Below are 21,785 nucleotides of genomic sequence, written 5' to 3' on the forward strand. Positions count from 1 at the left end.
ATTTTTCTATGATGCTTTGGTTATACTGTTCGAATGAGAGAGAGAAAGATCTTGAATGGCAGAAGTAAAAAAAAAAGAAAGTAAGGCAAAATTATGTTGGCTTTTGAAATCATTTTGAGGATTTGAAATACCATCACAATTTTGCTTTACTTCAAGTAAAGTATGGCCACAGCTAGACCTAAGGTTTATCCTGGGATCATCCAGGGTTCGCCCCTGCCTGAGCACTGGATCCCCTGTGTGTCACCTAGATGAACAGGTTTGACCCCTGGACGATCCAGGGATAAACCTTAGGTCTAGCTATGGCCTATATCAAGCAAGTTTTAGAGACTTGAGGTTGCAATCTTATACTCATTCACCTGGGAATAAGTAGCACTGAACTCAGTTGGACTTAATTCTGAATAAACATGCATAGGATTGCACTGTAAAACTTAACTGAAATGGTTTATTCGAAGTAAAGCAAAATTATGACAGTATTTCCAAAAGAGTACTCAGTTCTTTTCAAGATACTCAATATGGTGTTTTTTGATTGTTCAAAAAACAGTATCGCACAAATACAATCTTCATAACAATTTTGCCTGTAGTCTTATCTCCATATTAAATTTAGGAGGCTGACATATTAAATTTAGGAGGCTGAGGCTCAATTCAAACATGTCATGGTTTGTCGTACTGCAGTTGAGAACCCAAACCATGATATGAGAGCTTTCAAGAAATCAGGAAAGCTATGGTTTAGAGCTGGTTTTTGTCAGCTTCCATTTTCTGTCTGCTCAGCAGTCCTGTCTCTAGGTGCAAAGTTCTTGAAAGCAAGAGCAATGGCTTCTAACTATGTTTTATCAATTCAGACATAACACAAAACTACAGTTAATCTTCTTTAACTACTATTTGGCATGATGTCTAAACTGACCCAGTGGCTTTTCTATGGCCATTCAGTAAATTCATGGTTGAGGAAAGATTAGAACCAGAAACTTCCTGGCTCAGAGTTCATAGCCTGCAATGAGATGCTCACTTACTTTAAAGTGAAATGCGATTAATAGCAGTGGATTTGCATCTGAGTAAAACACGCAAGGTGGCTGGGATGCATTCCATTACACCACATCATACCAGCTCTAGCACTTTTGCGAAAGCATTGTTTAAACTCCATGCCAGTATGTTGGCCTGGATCCAACTTTCCTTCTTTTTTGCAGTCATCTGGCACCAGATCACCTTGCAATATCAAGTGTACCATACAGTTAGCTGATTTTTATTGTCATGTCAGCAATTCTACGCAGGTACCTTTAGCAATTCAGAAATGACACTTAGAAAAATGTGCAGGCACTGCAACTAGTAGAAGACAAATGGACCCATTCTAGCTAAGGAAAGATAAATATACTTAGCAATAACCAGCATAGTTTTAATTGCTTGTCACAAGAGAACAGCTAGCAAACTTGGCATGTTGCCTCTACATACCTTCTAAAATGCCTTTTTGAAAAACATATACAAGTAATATCAAATGCCAAAGAGTGCAGAGGAACAATGTTCCTGGATTTATCATAAGAAATTCTATTGCCTTCAGAGGTAACCAATTTCTCCTCTCCAACCAAAGGTTTTAAAAGCTAGCATTACATAGAGATGGATGAATCTGTCAATTTCACTTTCGTCTGCATTCAGTTTTTTAAAATCTCAAGTTCTTTCTGTCTCAAATATGAAGAAATATGCTAATTTTGGTAAATTCTTACCAAAAGTGAATTGAAACAAAGGTCTCAACAGTCTCCACTTGTTATTCCCAGCATTGAGAGGACCACGTTGGACCTGCCTGCAGTATAACTGTTATGGATGAGGAGCCTGTCAGAAAGAAGCGGAGCCAACACAAATTCAGTACTAATAAGGATGAATTCCCTAGTAGGGATGAATTCACAAGGATTCAGACTGGCGACGTCTTTCACCAGGAAATCTGGTCCCTTTTGGGCTCGCTGGAATTCCACAGCGTGCCCAACTTTGCAAGCTGAGCCGTGGGGTTTCCCACCAAATCTGGGAACTTTTTCAGCATTTTTTATCTACTTGCGGAAATAGACATTTGCATAATTTGAGCAAATTCTGGCCGCAATTTGTGCAAATGTTTATTTCCACAAATAAAATAAAAATATTTGCTGAAGACCATGTTGGGGGCAACTATTGAAGACAAGCTGAAATCTGGGGGACCAAGCTGATGAAAGCTCATTGAGCCCCACCCGCCAACCGGCTTCCTCCAACATCCCTAATTCAGATCTAGGCTTTAGAGAGCTAAGCAGTCAAACCCTAGCGCCTGGATGGACACCTAAGACTTTTGAAAGACTGAATTGTTAAATTAAGGATTAAAATATAGGAGACATATTTAAATGAGATCAGCATTTATTTGGTTAACAAACAGCTCAAAAATACCATAGATATCGGCGAGTCTAATGACTACATATATGAAACCCTGGCTAAAAGAAATGTAAATCTATGGTATATTATTTTCTACTGAGGGCGTGTGTCTATCCAAATAAGAGAGAAGAGGAAGTGAGATAGATGCAGTTATGATACAGTCAGGGAATTTTGGAAAACTGAACCCTAAGAAAGCAATGGGAAACAGCAATCAGCACAAAATGCTCACAGCAAAAGGTATCACCTTCATCATTAATGCAGGAACAATGTTCTTCTTCCAAGAGGAGAGCCAGGGTTTGTGGGTCCCCAATCCACAGAACAGCTCGATCAATGCATGACATACTTGTGAAGAGGGTGTATGCTTTGGAGCACTTATTGAGTTTTGCATGAGATAAAGTGCCTGCAGAAGCCTCAGAACACACCGGGGAAGTAAGAGCTTAACGTGGCCTACAGCCTTGGGCTTCAAAAACCCAAAAAACCCATCCATCTTTCTAGCCTCAGGTCCTGCCTACCTATATATTTCGGCGATTTCTATATATTCACTGTGAAACTTGATGCAAATTCCTTATGTCTTTTTTTTTTTTTTTTAACTTCAGGGCTTGTGTCTTACTCAAAAAAAAAAAATCCCACTGCAGATTGCTCAGTACTTAAATATTACTTTTTTATTGGTAATTGCACTACAGATTATGTGGTGGAAAATATCCATCCTTTTCTAAGGCATAAAACCAAGTTCCTGTCTGTTTTGCGGATGTTAGAAATCCCATGGCTCTTGACAAATAAGAGTGGGAGTATTAACTCTCAAAAATCCCTGGCTAAGTACTCAAGAATATATTCTTTTTTATATTGTTGTTTAAACTCTCAAACACAGGAGACACCATTTGAAAGGAGGGCTTAAAAAATAAAGAAACAATTTATGAAATCATAGTAAACAAAATAAAACGACATTTTGAGAGAGCAATAAGAAAATACAAATATCCTTATTTATCTATCTATTGGTAATTCTTACAAGAAGTGATGCATTTGATTGCTTCAGTCAAATTATTTAAGCTTAAACTGCAAGAAAGACAGCTGCGTGAGAAATGATCTATTATGTACACATTCTCTGTACAAAAAACTTCTGGAGTCTTGTGGCACATCTGTCTATATTTTTTTTTCATTTTCTGTCTTTGGGTTATTATTTTTTTAAGTTTGGCAATCAATTCAGGATACTTGCAATCTATGCTAATATGCTATTTCCTAGAGTCGTTTGTGCATGTGAGAGAGAAGTTTTCTTTTAAAACATTCAGTCCCTTCTGTTTAGATCTTCTGATGTGGAAACCTCTAAATCTAAGCATGTCTCCTCAGGATGCTCAGTTCTACCCCTTTGAAGTTTACAGCAACTCTCCAACATATCAGTTACCTCAGATGACACAGGGCTGACAGATAACAAGAGCCGGAGCTACTGTGCCTAACAGAATTGATGGACGTCCTCGTTGGAGTTTGGGGAGGGGGGTCTTTTGTGTGCACAGATTGTTAAGACAAACACAAAATGCTGATGCCAAGAAAGGCCACCCTACAGAGCTGTGGATGGATGTTATTATTTTTTAAGAAGGAACCCTCTGATGATATAACAGGGTTGACCCTGTTAGTGAGGGCTTCATAAATCTTTCTCAACTGAAAGTTCCTGGCCGTGCAGGTTGGAGGGCAGACAAAAGAATCAAAAGAGCCAGGATGTGAAGTCTCTGTACTGTTCATGTTAGGCTTGCCTGTGGGACTCTGCAATAATATAACAATAGCCAAGATTGTAAGGCACAGCTTTAGTTCAGTCCCTTCTTTCAACCGCTTCTAATAACAGTTTTAATTTTAGATTCCTGGCGTTATTGTGCACTAAAGCCTTAAGACGATACTCATTCTTTTTCCTCTTTCAAACAGATGTGTTATATGCATCTCTTTTAATAATATGCTCTAATACGTCTGCTGTCTAGGATATAATCATATGGAAATCTAGAAGGATTCTCTATGATCTGGGTGACCCTAATTATTGCATATTGAAATTATTCTGTGAAATACATCATCTGTAGGATGTGTTCCATCATTGCTACTATAATCAATTGCTAGATAGACTCTTGCACTTTTTGCAAACCTGATTGAAAATAAAAGAAATCTAATAACCATTATTCGAGCACAAAATGAATTTGAGCAGTTATTCAGTGGGAGACTTCATCACCAATTCATATGGGATTTTAAAACAACATATTTATCATCTGTAATAATGCTGCACATTGGTACATACTAGCCTTAGGAAAGAACCTATGAATGGACCATACATCTTCATCCCCACCCCTAAATACATGATCCTTCCACTCCACTGAGCCAGAATGTCCATGGAAATTCATGGGTATCTTAGGTATGGTTTATGTGCATATACCCAATTCATGCATGCTTTGTATATGTGGATCATCATAGGTGTCAAGTTCCTAGGCCAACCTGGGATTATAGAAAGAGAACAGTGCGATCAAAAGGAACAAATTTGCTCCAGAACAAATTTGCTACTTTGGCACATACTTTTAAAAAATCTTCTCCTCCTTCGTGGCGATTATGTGATCCCAGTCAATCAGGAATCACATAGCTGGCAAGACATCACAAAGTTCTTAGGGCACAATCCTGTTGATTCCAATCAACAGGATTGCACCCTCGATTATCAAAATCCCGACCTGAAATGCTTCCGATCATGCAATGCAGTGTGGGAGAAGTGGTGAAGTTGATCTTCGCCTCCCCACCTTGCGTATTTTGACAGATGGGTTTTTCGGAGAGGGAGGATCGGAGGCTGGCAAAGGCTCAGAACAGCTTGTATCCTGTCCTCCTCAGTCTCTTTCCCTCTCTGCCCACTGAAATGCCCCATTTTCTCCCTTCTCTGAGATTGATTTTCTGACCTTGGAGGGAAGCCATTGCAGTTCTTTCCACACCAGCTGCCAGAGGGTAGGGGAAGGAGATGGATTTCTGACTCCCCCTTCTGAAGTTGGAGCACTCTCTAAGACCTCAGAGAGCAAAGCCCCCAATATCCTCTGGCCCCTGAGACAATGGCCTTAGCTGGACCTAAGGTTTATCCCGGGATCATCCTGGGGTCATCCCTGTTTATGTAAATGACACACAGGATATCCCGGGAGCAGGCAGGGATGACCCCGGGTTGATCCCGGGATCAACCTTAGATCTAGCTAAGGCCAATATCTATGGGACATAGGATTGCTCCTTTAACTAATCAAATTTGGCTACATAATGTCACAAAATCAATACAGAATGAGGGCAGGAAGCCTTTAACCTGAATGAACAAACAACTTCTTTTTCTTTTTTCAGCAATCCCCTAAAATTGCCAAAAAGGGTGGTGCTTTTTGCAAGGGGCCAGAATGTTTGTGAAGAGCACCCTCCATTTCCACTCAGCACTGGTTTCTTCCTTCACGATGCAGGATGGACGACATACATATATGGCTTTGGGAGTTGAGGAGTAGCCTTCGCAAGAGCTTACACAGTTCAATAAAACTTTGATTGAAGTTCATAGTAATCCTTTCCCCAAGTCAGAAAGAGAGCCTAGACAGTTAAGAGCATAACATCTGTATGTGCATGAACCCGCTTCAAACAACTTTCTTGAAATGAAACAGAACAAATACTAGGTGGGAGAGAGAGGGAATTAGTGTGGGTAGGTGAAGAGGGGAAAGAATTGCGGCTTTCAGTTTTGTAAATAAATAACTGGGAACATGGGAGTAGGTCGTAGGAAGCTTGTGAAAAGATGGCACATCTATTTCCTAATGTTGGAGAGGCACTTCTGGAAGCACGTCTCCTGTGAATTCAAAACAATGCACAAAGGGTGTTCAATTAGCTAAACAGATACACTGTATGGATTTGTTATTTAGAGTTTTTATGAGCTCACTTATAAAAATTTGCATACTTTTAAGAAGCGAGACACATTTTCATTAAGACTAAAGAGATAAAAAGGTTGTGTGTGTTTACAACTTCCTGTCAGGAGACACAGGTATACCATTGTCTTCCAAAATGTAACATTATCCATCTGGCCAGCAAACATCTGGATATTTATCTTAGCTCATCATTTCCTCCTGCAAGTCCAGAAATTGTCAGTTATTTCAGCTGAGATTCAGCCCAAGGGAGAAAAGAAAAAGTTACATCCTTCTTTGCCCAGGTTTTATAAACTGAACTTTACCTTCTTCCCTAGGATGCCAATAAGTATAAATATAAGCAGTCTGAAGTCCTCTTATTGTGGTTTTTAAGTCTATGCATATAAATTGCTAGGGCCACACAGCAGACACATGCGATTGCATTCATTATGCAGCTGTGTTTTCAAAGTTCAGCACAGACAATACAGATACGGAAGCTACTTTTTAAATAAAAACTCAATATATACAGGAGAATGAGAATAAATTTCCTCCCCCAAAAATACATTGCACAGAGTGAAAACAACAAGGATTCGCTCAATGTTCAGTCTCAAGACTTGCAGATAGCTACATGCATGTAAGAGGTCTTGCTTTTACCAGCTCTTTTAGGTTTGGACTTCTGTTTCTTAGACATGCTAAGCAAGACTCATAGAATCGTAGAATAGTAGAGTTGGAAGGGCTCTATAAGGCCATCGAGTCCAACCCCCTGCTCAATGCAGGAATCCACCTTAAAGCATACCTGACAGATGGTTGTCCAGCTCCCTCTTGAATACCTCTAGTGTGGGAGAGCCCACGACCTCCATAGGTAATTGGTCCCATTGTTGTACTGTTCTAACAATAGATCCCCAAAACCTCTACTAGAGGTAACTGGGGGAGTAAGCCAGATTTCACTTGTACTTCCATGCTCCCACTAGGAAAAGCATGACATGATTCAGAAAGTGCAAGGGGACAGGAGCAGGTAGAAGAAACATCATGGTCTGCTCCTGTTGGACTCTTCCCCCACCCCCACAGGGCAAACTGTCATCTTGGCCCTGTGGGGAAGAAGAAAGTGCAAGGGGACAGGAGCAGGCAGAAGAAACATCATGGCCTGCTCCTGTTGGACTCTCTCTCTCTCTCTCTCTCTCTCTCTCTCTCTCTCTCTCTCTCTCTCTCTCTCTCCTCCCCCCTCCCTCCTGAACTCCAGTTCCTTGTGTGTCATGTCTTTATTAGACTGTAAGCCTGAGGGCAGGGACTGTCTTTTTTGCTAAGTGTAAGCCGCTCCGAGAGCCTTTTTTGGCTGAGGAGCGGGGTATAAATATGATCAATCAATCAATCAATCAATAAATGATTCAAGACATAGTGTTGGTGGGAAAGTCTTCCTTCTAGAGTCTAGATCAACATCATGTAATTTCTCAACCAGGCCACTGTTACAAGATGTATGTACAAGCTAGAAGGAAGGCTTGTGTAGCTCTGCATACTTGGGGGCTGCCTCCATGACATCAGGTGGCCACCATTTTAAGCAAAATCCCTTGCTTTTGCTGCTTTGGGGTAGCAGTGACTAATCTCGATGCTGCAGCAAAAACACGGGGTTCCAGCAGTTGGGCCTGCCCCTTCCCTCTGCTAGGGCATTTGGTGACCAATCAGGGGTCGCCATCCACCCAGCCACTCTTCCACATCGAGGATGGAGTGAGGTTAGACAATCAAGGGTCATGTTCACGTCACTCCATCCTGAAAAGTTGGATTTCTCTGGATGGCTTCAAGGTGGCTGCTATGTCGTATGATCAATGCAGCGCCACCGTGGAGACATCTCAGGGCTTCCAGAACATTTTGACAGCCCCCTGATTTCACTCCTCTCTTCTGCAGCAGCAGCTTGGCTGTAAGGGCTAAGAAGCAGAGGAAGGGCCCTCCCCCTACCTACCTTAATAAGGCGGTTAGACATATTCGTAGAGGATAAGGCTATCAATAGCTACATGATGGCTCTATATATCACCTTCAGTACCAGACGCAGAACAGTGCTAAATTGAGCTCGCGTCCAGCTTGTGAGTTTTCAGTGGCGTTCCGACTGGCCACTGTGGGAACAAAAATGCTAGACTAGCTAAGTCTTTAGTCTGATTTAGTTGGGCTCTTCTTTTGACAGCAACAGATATATTCCCAGCGCCAAGAAATTTGAAACATCTGTAGCCTTCTAGGCAAAGGCGAAGAGCATAGGCACACTTCCTGTACAAGGAAATTTTTTGGGAAGTGGAACAAAGCCATGGCAAGGAGCGTAGAGACTAAGGTCTCTTTCCCCTATCCTGCCTCTCTATGTAGATATCTGCAGGTGATCTTGGCACACCATTCTGTGGGTACACCCAGTTTACCCTCTGGGAGTAAACTGGTGACATCACTTTCCCTGCTCTCTTTTCGAGGTGCAATGACTTTGCAGTCACTTGGTAGTGAGGTTCTAGCGAAACTAGATTGCTTCCATAAGTGCAGTGCATTGTGTATTTTCCTCCAGACACAACTTCATCAGGTTAGTTTTCGTACAAAACAGACCGTCTATTGTGTCCTTGAAATCCTCTGTGTATTTTGACTTTTTCCAGACAATTTAGGTCCTGCTACTTGGTGACAGCTCAAGTCACTGAATATCAGGGAAAGGGTGGTTAAGTGATTGGGAGAGTTACATCTGCACCAGCTCTAAAACTAAACAAACCCCTATATGAGCACTTGCCTGAAGCAATCACTTCTGGTTATCATCATTTTGTACGCCATCGTTTTATACACTACAGTGGCGCTGTACCAACAATATTAAACATAAATGAATTTCCTAATAGTCAGTTCCCTCCACCAGAAACAAGCCTCCTGTATCAACATGTCATGTGTCATTTCTACACCTTTCAAAGTAGCACGTTGTTTTCTGGAAAGTTTTAGAAGTGTTATAATTTTCAGGAAATCCTAATGACTAAAAACGGCTTTTAAAGCTCTTAATAACTGGGTTAAAGAATTAAGGTGGGGAAATTAAGTAAGGTCATACAAAAATGTGACTGAAATTGTACGTCCTCACCCCTTATAAACAGCTTGCAAATGGCCCTTCTGCAACCCTATAAATTTACTAATAGATGCTTGTCAAAATCGAAACAAAATCTACACTCAAAATTATGTCACCATAGTTTGGAGAGTTAGGAAAGAGCTCTGTGCTTACATGTACATCTCCTCCTTTTATTTTATTTATTTATTTTATTGCATTTGTATACCGCCCCATAGCCCAAGCTCTCTGGGCAGTTCACATTATGAACTCTCCTTAATAAAATCCTTCCTGTTTTGATCAAACCACAGTTTGCACTTCTGTCTCAACCAGCAATTGTGGTTTGAATGAGGCTGCCAAACTATTTGCTTCTGGTCTGCAATCCTGGTTTGGAGGGCTCACACAAACCACAGTTTGCTGGTTCATAATAGCAAACTGTGATTGGATCAAAGCAGAAAATATTCTATTATGCTGAGCTTGTGAAAGGAAGAGAGGAGAGGAAGGAGAGCACACCAGCACAGAACTCATTCCAGGTCCTTCAAACCATGATTGAGACTCTAGATTTTAGAGAATCAAAGAAGATAATATCTGAGTTCAGCCTAAGAAATCGGAAGCCTCACAGATCTGGAAATTCAAATGTAACCAAATAAAAGCAGCTTTGTTGACAGGATCATGTCCGGGTGACATATTTTCCTCCGTAGTAATGCAAAGTTATATTTGCTCATAGGCAGCTTTGGCAAGATTTTCAAAGTTCATCCAGTTTATATTGTGAAGAACAAGGATAGACTTCAGTCCCATTGTGGGACCGTTCATATACTTGGCTATTTTTTAAAGAAGTGAGAGAAGATTGTGGAGAAAGAAATAAGTTTTATTCATTTTCATGGGTTGCATCAACTAACGAATACTCCAGTATCCTTGGAAAATACAACAGCCTTTTCACACCATAAAACTTTTTTTAAAAAAATATGCACCAGTGATGAAGTCCATGTTGTACTCAGTTGCACGATTCTTTCTTTGATGGGACCCTGTAACTTCCTCCACATGCACAGGTGAGGAGGGGGGATTCTGAGCAGACCAATGGCAGGACGTGATTGAGTTAAACAGCCCCTAATGCTCTTCCTGCTCTTGGTCACAGCTCCAAGACTGCTTTGCATTAAAGACACAAACCATCTGGGAACAGAATTATGCAACTGAGTGTCACAAGTTGTTTGGACCATAGAAAATCACATTACCTTCAATGAAGTTATCTATTTTAAATAAGAGTTTGACAGCCTTCAGCCTTCAAGGGCAATCATTTTTTTAAAACAGAATGGAACAGATTTTCCTTCTCTCTCTCCCTCCCTCTCTCCCTGTTTGTTAATGCGAGCTTAGCTGACAGTATTATGTGCTCTGTGTATGGCATGTGTAATAATACTGGCTTTACACAAATACTATCATTTTCAAAATGGTAATCATATTTTTCAGAAGGACGACTTAGTGCTGCCAATACAGTTAAATGTCATTGTTTGTGAAGCATATTCCCTCTCTCTCACACCCACACACAGAACTTGGCTACCCCTTATGATGAATATTCCCCTCCTCTTAGTATTATTGTCTCATCTCCCATGCACTTCCTCATATCCCACCCACCCCTCTCCCTAAATCAAGTCTGGAGTTCCTCCCCATAGGATTGCTGTATGTCCGATTGCCTCCTTCCTCTTCTACTTAACTCAAAAACCCTCCCAACATTGTTCTAGCCCAGTTCTGACCCCAGTTCTTTTTCCATCATCATTGTTCTCATTAGGACCAAAGCCCATCCCTCGCTTCCACTCCATTCAACAGCCCATACTAATTCCCTACCTGTTCCCATCATTCTTCAAAATTGGTGCCAATGTTTTCTACACATCCAAGGACTCTGTAAAGTTTTCACTTTGAGTACAAAATTGGGAAGTCTTAAGTATTGTATGAAAGAAATCCATAAGTGCATTGAGGCTTCCCCACTAATTTCAGTGAAGCTGACCTTGTTAGGGTGAGGTTATAACACAAAAGAGCGCGGGCCTGGGTTCCTCCCAACATCACAATTTAAAGTTATTTATACCCTGCTTTCCAAACTAATTTTCTAAAGCAGCTTACATTAAAAAGAAACATATTATGATGTTAAAAATGCAATACTAGAAATCAAAACTATAAAAAAATACATAGCAGTATTAAAGACAGCAGAATACAGAATCTTAAAATGCCTGCCTGAATAAGAATGTTTACAAAACTGTATAAAATGGGAAGAAAGGGTGATTGACAGACCTCCATAGGGAGAGAATTCCACAATTGTAGTGCCACCATTAGAGCGTAGGGTCTCTAGCATTGAATGTAAACCCTGGGCAGGATCATATGGGTGAAGGTGGTATAAAGATAAATGACCGGGGAACAGGTTAGGACTTTAGAAGTTATTACTGGCATTTAAATGACAAGCATACATATCAGCGTATGAAGTGTTGGTACAGCTATCAGCCTTAGCCTCCCATGTTTCAGGCAGGCTGCCTACCTTCTTCATTTTTTAAGGAGCAGTATGTCTGCTTCTGATCATTCATCACTGCCTTGTTTTTTGGTCTGTTTTTAAAAAAACTCTCCTTTTTTTAATTAAGTCCAAAACTGTTCAAAGGATTGGTGGCATAGGGCAGAGGTGGGCCTGATATCTTCATTAGGTCTGGAGGGACATACAGAGAAAGGCCTTCAGACAGCATTGGGAGAAATGGCTCTTCCCAACCCATTGGGACAGCATGCAATGCTGACTGTATTCATTTATGTGGTCACTGCTGTTCATAGCTTCACATACACCACAGCCTCACTGTTATCTCCAGTTGGAGGAAGGGATTCCCCTGTGCAATCAGGAGGGAGAGTAGTACAAAGGGGAAGAAGTGACCTAGGTGAGACAGACAGACAGCTCCAGGCTGGCACAAAGGATTACCACTAGCAGGATGTCAGCTCTGGACGGGGGAATGGCCAGAGGGCACACTCAGAGGAGTGACTGCCACCACCATCCAGTATCTGCCTCTTGGGGCAACTGCCACACTCTGCCTAATGATAGGGCTGTCCCTGTAAGGGACAACAACTTGTTAAAGGAGTAAGAGCAATCAGATACATCAGTCTGACCATGGCTTTCCCAGCAACCATTGAGAAAATAGGATAAGGAATATAAATAAAATCTTACCATGAGCCATGCGGTGAAACCAGTAGTATCCGAAGTCTACTCCAAGGAATGTCAAATACCATGTCCAGAGTGAGTCCCATGGCAATTCCAGAAGTCTATAGTTTTCCCACACATAGATGTATGTTGTTAACTCAACACTTCTAGACAAAACACTGAAATTTGCAAAAACAAAACAAAAAACAGGGTTTAGAAGAACATTTCTGAGTTCGAATTGCATTCCAATTTTATGCATGTTTACTCAGAAGGAAGCTCTACTGAGTAGTCTTACTCCCAAGTAAGTGTTCATCAGGCTCCAATCTTGAGAGCACATTTTGTTAGCACACATTTAATCATTCTTCTTAAATGCTGCTTGTCCCAAAATATTAAAGAAGAGTTAGGTCACCCCTAATCTAGCTACAATCAGAACTTTACAAGTGCTTTTCCTGCAAGATTTCTACAAGCTGTTTGTTGTAGAAGTAGCCATATGGCTTCCATGTTTTTCAGGAATAAATAATAGTCTCAATCCACATTCTAGTAAAACCTTGGACCAACAGTTGCTGGAGCAATACACACAAGTCTAATCTAGCAGCATGCAAATGAAATAGGGGAGACGAATTATTCAAAACAAAACCAAAAAAGCCCCACTAACCTGAATCTAGTCAAATTCAAATGTCAAGAAATACTTTTGTAAGCCGCCATGAGAGCCTTTTTTGGCTGAATGGCGGCATAAAAATCCTTAAATAAATAAATAAATAAATAAATGGCATGACTAGAGAGTTAAAGAAGGTAAACAAATACACGCAGTCAGGAATACAAAATTCCTGCTATTTTGGTGCTGGAGTCTAGGGTGAGATTTACTTCAAATGAGATTTAGGTTGACCCAAGTTTATCTGTAATATTCTGCCCACCTGACTCCTTTAGCAGTGAAGAACCACTATGATCAAGTCTGATGCACTAAGGTACTATTTGGGAAATACTCTAGCAATGTTTCTAGGTTATTATTCCATAAAAGTAAAAGCTTTGGAAATGAGAGAAATAGGGAAAGAGAATGATAGGACCCTCTTTCACCTCTGGCTGTCATAGCCCACCTGTGCTTCACTCATAGCCCTCAAACAGCTGTCCTGGTTTTCCATTCAAGGTATCTGTTTAACTTCACTTTGGCAGCTGATGGGCCGAGAATTTCCATACAAGTTTCGATGGCAGATACACCTGCCATTTTTTTCTAAAGCAAAACACCTGGAAGATGTTTGATTTTCATAAGTGTCCAGTTCTTTAAATATTGCTGAAGATGATTTTATGTGATCAACCATATTTTTGCAATTTATAGCATGAGGCACCCATGAGTCTTAGCTTAAATTGTTAATCATATAGACAACTAGCCAGAAGGGAACCAATGCTAGTCTAAAGAGAACAAAAAAGTATTCTCTCAACATCATTTCCCTGCCCAGGAAATTAAAAAAAACACAACCGTCTGCACACAATGTTATCATTTATTGGCCACTATCCAGTGCACAGTTACATGCACCTAAGCCCCACTGAATCAAGAGGGCTTAAGAGGGCTTGACTCTCTGCTGGATTGTGGCCATTGGGTACTGTTTTCTCACTTTGGCCTTGTTAATAGAAGTATTGTAATGCTTTTGCAGCATATCCAGAAATATGAACAGATACATTTCCTCCATTTTTTATGAACTTTCATTTTGCCCTTGAGTCCTTTTTTCCATGGGCTGTAGCCAAAGTGTGAAACTCAAACCAACTCTGCAGTGCAACTAAATTAAAGTCACGCAAGTAAAATCTGCATATTTTTACGTTCATCCATAGATCACAAAATGTATAACATAACAACAGTTAGAATTCTTAAAGGACAATCTCTCAGATCACAAACTGAAAAAATGACCAACACTTATATATTTATGGTTCTTTAGATTGTATATTACAGAAGACAAAGGCTAGCATTTAGTTATTTTTAAATTAAGCTTATTCTAGGGGTATTTTTAATCTTCTAGTCTGCTCTCCATTGAGGGTCTCAAAGAAAAAAAGTGGGTTAATCTGAACTTTGATTATAAATACAGTTCATTGGAATGAAGCCTATTTATGTCTATGGGACTTATTCCAAGTAATATGTTTATAATCTGACCAATACCCCATGGCAAAATAGTAGGAAAATTCACTAAGATTCACATGCAGATTCCAACCTGGCTTCACTCTACCTATTTTGCACCAACATTATCTCCAGAATAACCTTTGTATGGAACTCTGTGAAAGATGCGATAAAAACACATAAAATTCATTCATTGCTTTCAGATAATGTTAGAAAAGACAACTTCTAAAAATCTGATTTTGCAAAGTAATGAAACTCAAACTATTAGGAAAATGTTGTCTCTTCATCGAAAACAGCAAATGAAAATCCACAGGGTATCACAGCAAAATAGTGGCTTAGGGCTTTGCTAGACCTGCCGGGTTATCCCGGCAGGGAGGCGGGGCCGAGGCGCGCTAACGTTAGCGCGCCTCACCCAGGGTTCCAGACGTCGGACGCGCAGGGACGTCGGATCCCTGCGGCGTCCGCCATTTTTTATTTTTTTTTAAAGGGGCCGGGTGCGGCCCGAAGACGGCGGACTGGTAAGTCCTTTTTTGTGTGTGTTTTTTACCGGGGGGGGGAAGGATGGCAGGGTGGGTGGCAAGGGGGGGGTGAGATCGCGCCGCACGCCGCCACCGCCCGAGCAAGCAGGAGAGCGGCGCTTGCCCGGGCAATGCCTGGCATGGGGCGGCATTGCCCGGGCAAGCGCCGCTCGCCTGCTTGCTCGGGCGGCGGCGGCGCGTGGCGCGATCTCACCTGCCCCCGCTTGCCACCCACCCTGCCATCCTTCCCCCCCTTCGGGCCGATGGGCACAGCGCTCGTATGAGCACTGTGCCAGGTCCGCGGCTTTTCGCGGCTACTCGCGAGTAAGCGAGTAGCTGCAAAAAGCCTCGGAAGTCACTACACTTCCCCCAGCCCCGGCCTGAGGCCGGAGCTGGGGAAAAGGCATGCCATAAGCGAATTCGCTTATGGCGTGTTAGACCAGGCCTCAGCGCAGCCTGCCGCCGGATTCCCCTGTGCGTCATGTGGACGCACAGCAGGGAAACCGGGTCTGAAGGCATGCTAAGGCCTCGTCTAGGAAGGCCCCTAAAAACCCACTTTAAGATTGTTTAAAGTTAAATTCTGGGCATTTAACAATTGTTCAAGTATGTATCAAGAACTAATAGATAATACATCTATTGATTGAAATGTACATTTCCATAAAAAAGAAAGACAAGTAAAAATTTCAAAATAGTAGGATTCCATAATGTGGCCTCTGTGAAAAAGGAAGGAGATGATGAACCCTCTGGGAAACCTCAGATTGAAAAAGGAAAAGCGCTTGCTGCAATCCGAAATCCCCTTTTATTTTCTGAACGAATGCCAGCTCTTGAGCTGACACCCAATTTATTACTCTGTCAACCGACTTATTAGAGTTGACACAAATCGAGTTGAAATACGCCTGACATGCTACAGTCAAGGTTCCCCCCACTACTACCCCTTTTCGCACTCTAGTACAAAGGCAAACTTTCGGCAAGGTGGCGGAAAGGGAGAGGAAGAAGAAGTGGGAGTTCTATTCCCTGCCTTCACTCAGCAAGCAAATATGATCCTCTTCCATTCTCGATTTGCAAAACCAGTTATGAAGTAACCTAAGGCTAAAAATAGTTCACAAAAATGACAAAAGTTGGATACCATTATCAGACGTGGGTAAGCCCTTGATTACAGGAAACAGTACCAACATTTAAAAAACAACTGTTCTGACTGACGTTACTGTGCTGGTACCCCAACTCACTAGAATTATAATACACTCCAATCTCACATATATTCAAAAGTCAAGAAACTACAAAAGGATTCACAAAGCAAAAATGTCTACCCAAAAAACAAAACAACCCCCCCCCTCAAAAACCATAATAAGTGCAAATGCTGGGATGGTTTGCTGTTGTTGTTGTTGTTGCTGCTGTTGTTGTTTTAATCCAGCTGCAAGGGGCTTTCTTTCCAGACACATGGAGGAGTTCTTATTGGGCTGGTTCTTTTAGCATTATCTAAAGCTTGTGCTACTTTTACCGAATCTTGTGTTGTGAACTTTTTATTTATACAGCACCATCAATGTGCATTGCGCTTTACTTCTACCATGATTCTTGTAACAATTAATTTTGGCTGACCCACCTCTTGCCCATTGTAACAATCTGTAATTATTTATTTATTTATTTATTTATTACCTTTTTATACCGCCCAATAGCCGAAGCTCTCTGGGTGGTTCACAAAAAATAAAACCATTAAAAACATAATAAAATATCCAACAATCTAAAAACCCAAATACAAAAAACAATTTAAAAAGCACAACCAGGATAAAACCACATAAGGGCTCAGTTGGTATATCAGCCTAAGCTGATAAAAGGTGCTCTTTGTCACTGAGTTCACCTGTGCCTCCAGTGACAGTTCTGAATCCAAGAGCACCCCCAAACTACGGACCCGATCCTTTAGGGAGAGTGCAACCCCGTCCAGGACAGGGCAAACATCACCTCGCCGGACAGATGAACCACCCGCTAACAGTACCTCTGTCTTGTCTGGATTGAGTCTCAGTTTGTTAGCCCTCATCCAGTCCATTACTGTGCCCAAGTACTGGTTCAGAACAGCCACTGCCTCACCTGGGTTTGATGAAAAGGAAAGGTAGAGCTGGGTATCATCCGCATATTGATGACATCTCAGTCCACATCTCCAGATAACCTCCCCCAGTGATTTCATGTATATGTTGAACAGCATAGGGGATAAAATAGAGCCCTGTGGAACCCCGTGGCGTAAGTGCCACAGCACAGAGCAATAATCCCCCAGCACCACCTTCTGGAATCGGCCATCCAAGTAGGAGCGGAACCACTGCAACACAGTACCTCCCACTCCCAGCTCAGACAACCTATCCAAAAGGATACCATGGTTGATGGTATCGAAAGCCGCTGAGAGGTCCTGGAGAACCAACAGGGTCGCACTCCCCTTGTCTCTCTCCCGACAGAGGTCAATCCACAGGGAGACCAAGGCAGTTTCCGTTCCAAAACAAGGCCTGAAACCCGATTGAAATGGGTCTAGATAATCTGTTTCATTCAAGAGTCCCTGGAGTTGTTGTGCAACCACCCACTCAAGTACCTTGCCCAGGAAGGGGATGTTAGCCACCGGCCTATAGATTTTAGAATCTTCCCAGTACAGGTTTGGCTTTTTCAGGAGTGGTCTGATTACCGCCTCTTTTAAAGAGGCCGGTACCACTCCCTCTCTCAAGGAGGCATTTACAACCTCCTTGTTGCAAAATTAGTTTTGCAATCAATCATTCTATGTACTGTATTTTTGCATTTCTGTTATCATCTGTATAGAAATAAAACTAAACTGAACTCTGGGCCCTTACACATGCCAAACCATAATATGGACGTACATGAGCAAGCTTTGCACTCATGTGCTACAACCTCCCTCTCCTTTGCTCAGAGTTTATGGACAGTTTGCCGTTGCATCTGAACAGCAACCTACGGTATGGTTTGAAGCTGGTCTGCAACTTCTGGTCTGGAGAGCAAACAAATGCATAATTAGCCATTTGGCTGTATTAGGAGTCTACGGTTTGCTGAGAACGAGAAGTACCTATTCAGAGTATGAGAGAAGAGAAGATAAAGGAAGGAGCGAATGTACATGTCTAAGGCTTGCTTATATAATGTCAAGTGATAGTTTGCCATTACGTGTGAGCTGATCTACTGGGTTGAATCCAGAGAAACTTCCTCTGGAACTTTGCAAGTATTACACAAAGAACTGGCTGGAGTGCAACAACCACCACCTCTCCCCATTGGCTATACTGACTAGAGCAGATGAAAGTTGCAGTCCAAGAACATCTGGGGGGCCACACATTCCCCACTCCTGCTCTAAATAGCCTGAAGTGGTGAGGGATAGTGATGTTTGGTAAGTCTCCACCATACAGTTTGCTGGAGTTGTTTCATACATTTAATGCCAAACCCTGTGCGTGTTTGCTCAGAAGCAAGACCCAGTAAGTTAAATGGGGCTTACTGCCATAGAGGTATGCACAGGATCTCAGCTTTAAGTAATCCAAATAAAACCTGGGAATGACACATGGAGAGTCATCAGACGGGTGTTTTATGACGTCCGCCTCCTGTGCGTCTCCCACTTGTTTTTCTGTTACAAAATAGAGCCCTTTTAATCCATCCTTTCCCTCTCTTTTTTTAAATGGAATGTGCTGCCATTTCCTGCTGTGTGCAGGAAAAGTGGTGTGATATAAACGGCCCCTGAATGAGCCATGTGGTTACTGCCGCTTCCTCTTTCTCTTCCCACGTCAAGAGGCTGTCGCTATTGTGGGACACCAGCAAGAGCCACAGTGACGGTAGGGAAACGCTAAAATCTACCTGTCTGATGATGCTCATGATGAATTACCTAATGCTGGTTCACAAACAGAAAAGGGATATACTCCTATAAATTCATTTCACCTCCCAATATGAAGCCACAGTTCTGTCTCTCAAACCTCGTTCATAGAATCATAGAATAGTAGAGTTGGAAGGGGCCTACATAAGGCCATTGGGTCCAACACCCTGCTCAATACAGGAATCCACCTTAAAGCATACCTGACAAGTGGCTGTCCAGCTGCCTCTTGAATGCCTCTAGTGTGGGAGAGCCCACAACCTCCCTAGGTCATTGGCTCCACTGTTGTACTGTTCTAACAGTCAGGAAGTTTTTTCCTGATGTCCAGTCGAAATCTGGCTTCCTGTAACTTGAACCCCTTATTCCATGTTCTGCAGTCTGAGGTGATCGAGAAGAGTTCCTGGCCCTCCTCTGTGTAACCTTTGAAGTACTTCAAGAGTGCTATCATGTCTCCCCTCAGTCTTATTATTATTATTTATTTATTTATTACCCTCCTCTCCCTCTGGATCAAGGTGGAGAACAACACTAAATAAAATATAATACATAAAATTAGTTAAAAGAGCATATAAAACCTATACAATGTTAAAATAACAATCATAGCATCTTAAAATTCTTAGGTTTGACATTCTTCTCTAGGTTAAACATGCCCAGTTCTTTCAGTCTCTCCTCATAGGGCTGTGCTTCCAGATCCCTGATCATCCTCGCTGCCCCTCTCTGAACTCCCTCCAGGCAGTTCCACACAACTACAATTTTAAACTGTGTTGCATAGCACTATTGTATGGGGAAGCATATTTCCTAAATTTCCAGAATTTCAAACTGCTAAGCCAAAGGATGGCTACCCCTTTGCTCCATCTAGTGGAACTCAAAATTTGCTTAGTATATTGTTTATTTAGCAAATACATCCTTCATGAACTAATCTATTAATTGGAAAAGAACATGCCATACCATACATCTTAATGCCAATAAATGATCCAATGCAATATAACTTTAGGGGGGGAAACTGTCGAATGTAAATTAAAATTCAGGTTAAAAATTATAAAATGCCTTTGCTAGCATTCTAACTCAGAATTTACATAATCAAAACATGCTATAATTTACTATCAGCTGTGTAATAAATGCAAAAGCAACTGTTCAGAGCAGGACTTACAGGTATCACCTACTCCTTTGAGAACTACACTTACAGTTTTTACTGTTTGAATACAGCATGTATATTCTGTTTGAATTGCTGTTTGAAGCTAGCATGCACATTCTAAGTTGAAGGCAATGCCCAGAGTTCATCGGTTTCCAGTACATGAGAACAACATTTGATACACACAAATCTGGTAATGTGTCCTGAACAAGAATTTGCAACTTCATTTAAGAGGTTAAGGATGCAATCCTATGCCCACGTACCTGGAAGTAAACCCCACTGAACTCACTGGGACTTACTAATGAGTAGTCATGTAAAGGACTGCACTGTAAATGATTTTCATTTAATAAATGAATATGAACTGATAAAATCAAAGGTTATTGACACCATAAAGATATAAAATCACAGCTAATAAAAAATCCAAACAGCATTTTGCCAATTTCTATAGGCAATGGATAGGTGGTGGTGGGGAAATTAAGTGTTCATTAACTATGTCATAGACTTTGAATGGAAAACATTACAGTAGCCTTGACTAACTAAAATGTAAGTGTACAGCCTATATTCAAAAGTATATTGACAAGCTGGCTGATTTCGCCCCCGCCCCTCTAAACTATGGACCTTAATTATGGCTGCAATCCTAAACTCTACTTTGGAAGTATACTACTTTGAAATAAATAGGAATTTAGGATCAGGCTGTAAGAGAAGGAATAAAAAAAAAAAGTAAAACCTACAAAAATGATCTCGATCTCTCTCTCTTAATTAATTTCATGTGTATGGTGCTTTAACAGAAGAAACGTACCAATATAAGAAATATTGCACATACTTGTACTGTAGCTGATATCTATATCTGGCTCCTGGAAGAGTGGGATACTTTGGTTTGTATTCTGATTTTTTAAAGCAAGTATTTCAAGACTTTTGGCAAGCACTATTTGCAATTTGCCAAGCGGCTGGGGAGTGGGACTGTGTACATGCAGGAATTTCATAAGTTTGACAACCCTCTACTTAAAGAAGGGAACATTGATAACTTATCTATAGTCAAAGATAGTTGATGGGAACCTGAGTAATCAACCTTCAGTCCCTCCTAGGTAGACCTGTCATTTGCAACCTTTGGACCTACAAGCAGAATTCATAGATAGTGCTGATATGAATGGATAGAATCCATCTGAAGTCCTACTTAGAGTAGCCCTATTGAAATGAATGGGTCATGTTAGTCATGATTAACTTAAGTCCCATTCATTTCAATGGGTCTACTCTAAGTAGGACTTTAGTTGGACTCTACCCTATATTCCATCAATGGAACATTTGTTGGTTTCAGTGGATGAGTTGGGTGGAATCCCTTCCCAAAAGTCAGTAAAGGGTGAGAGCCATTTGGGAGGTTGGGAGTTACTTGCTATTTGATGAGGTAGCCTCTTTTTTGTTTATTACTTTAAATGTCATGCTGCTTCAGTCAGCAGCTGGCAGCTGGACATTTCATATCTCTCTTAAGAATGGTGCTGCATATGTCACTATGTGTTAATGTAGCATGGTTCCTAGTCATGATGTATGGAAAAAAGAGATAGCTGTCCTTAAGGGCTTTCTTCACAGAAAGGTCACAAAAGGTCTCTACCAACCTTCACTGGAGGACCGAGGGCCATTAAAGTTTGGAGGGTGGATTAAGGGCAGCCCAGTTCATAGGTATCTGGGGTAACACTGTGATGTCTTCTTAACAAAACTCAATGGCCTTTTCCTTTGGTTTAGAGTTTCCATGTCCAGGC

The 21,785-nt window shown here is 41.4% G+C and overlaps 1 protein-coding gene across 1 annotated transcript in view; it reads right to left on the reverse strand.

Moving 5' to 3' along the window:
* AGMO (alkylglycerol monooxygenase) overlaps window positions 1-21,785 on the reverse strand; it is a 148,908-nt gene that overhangs the window by 115,066 nt on the left and 12,057 nt on the right. Inside the window, exon 3 of the mRNA XM_063123615.1 lies at window positions 12,473-12,624. Within this exon, the coding sequence (XP_062979685.1) occupies window positions 12,473-12,624 (152 nt within the window). The remainder of the gene's footprint in view (window positions 1-12,472; window positions 12,625-21,785) is intronic.

Source organism: Elgaria multicarinata, chromosome 1 (genome assembly GCF_023053635.1).
Source record: "Elgaria multicarinata webbii isolate HBS135686 ecotype San Diego chromosome 1, rElgMul1.1.pri, whole genome shotgun sequence".
In the NCBI taxonomy this organism is placed as follows: Eukaryota; Metazoa; Chordata; class Lepidosauria; order Squamata; family Anguidae; genus Elgaria; species Elgaria multicarinata.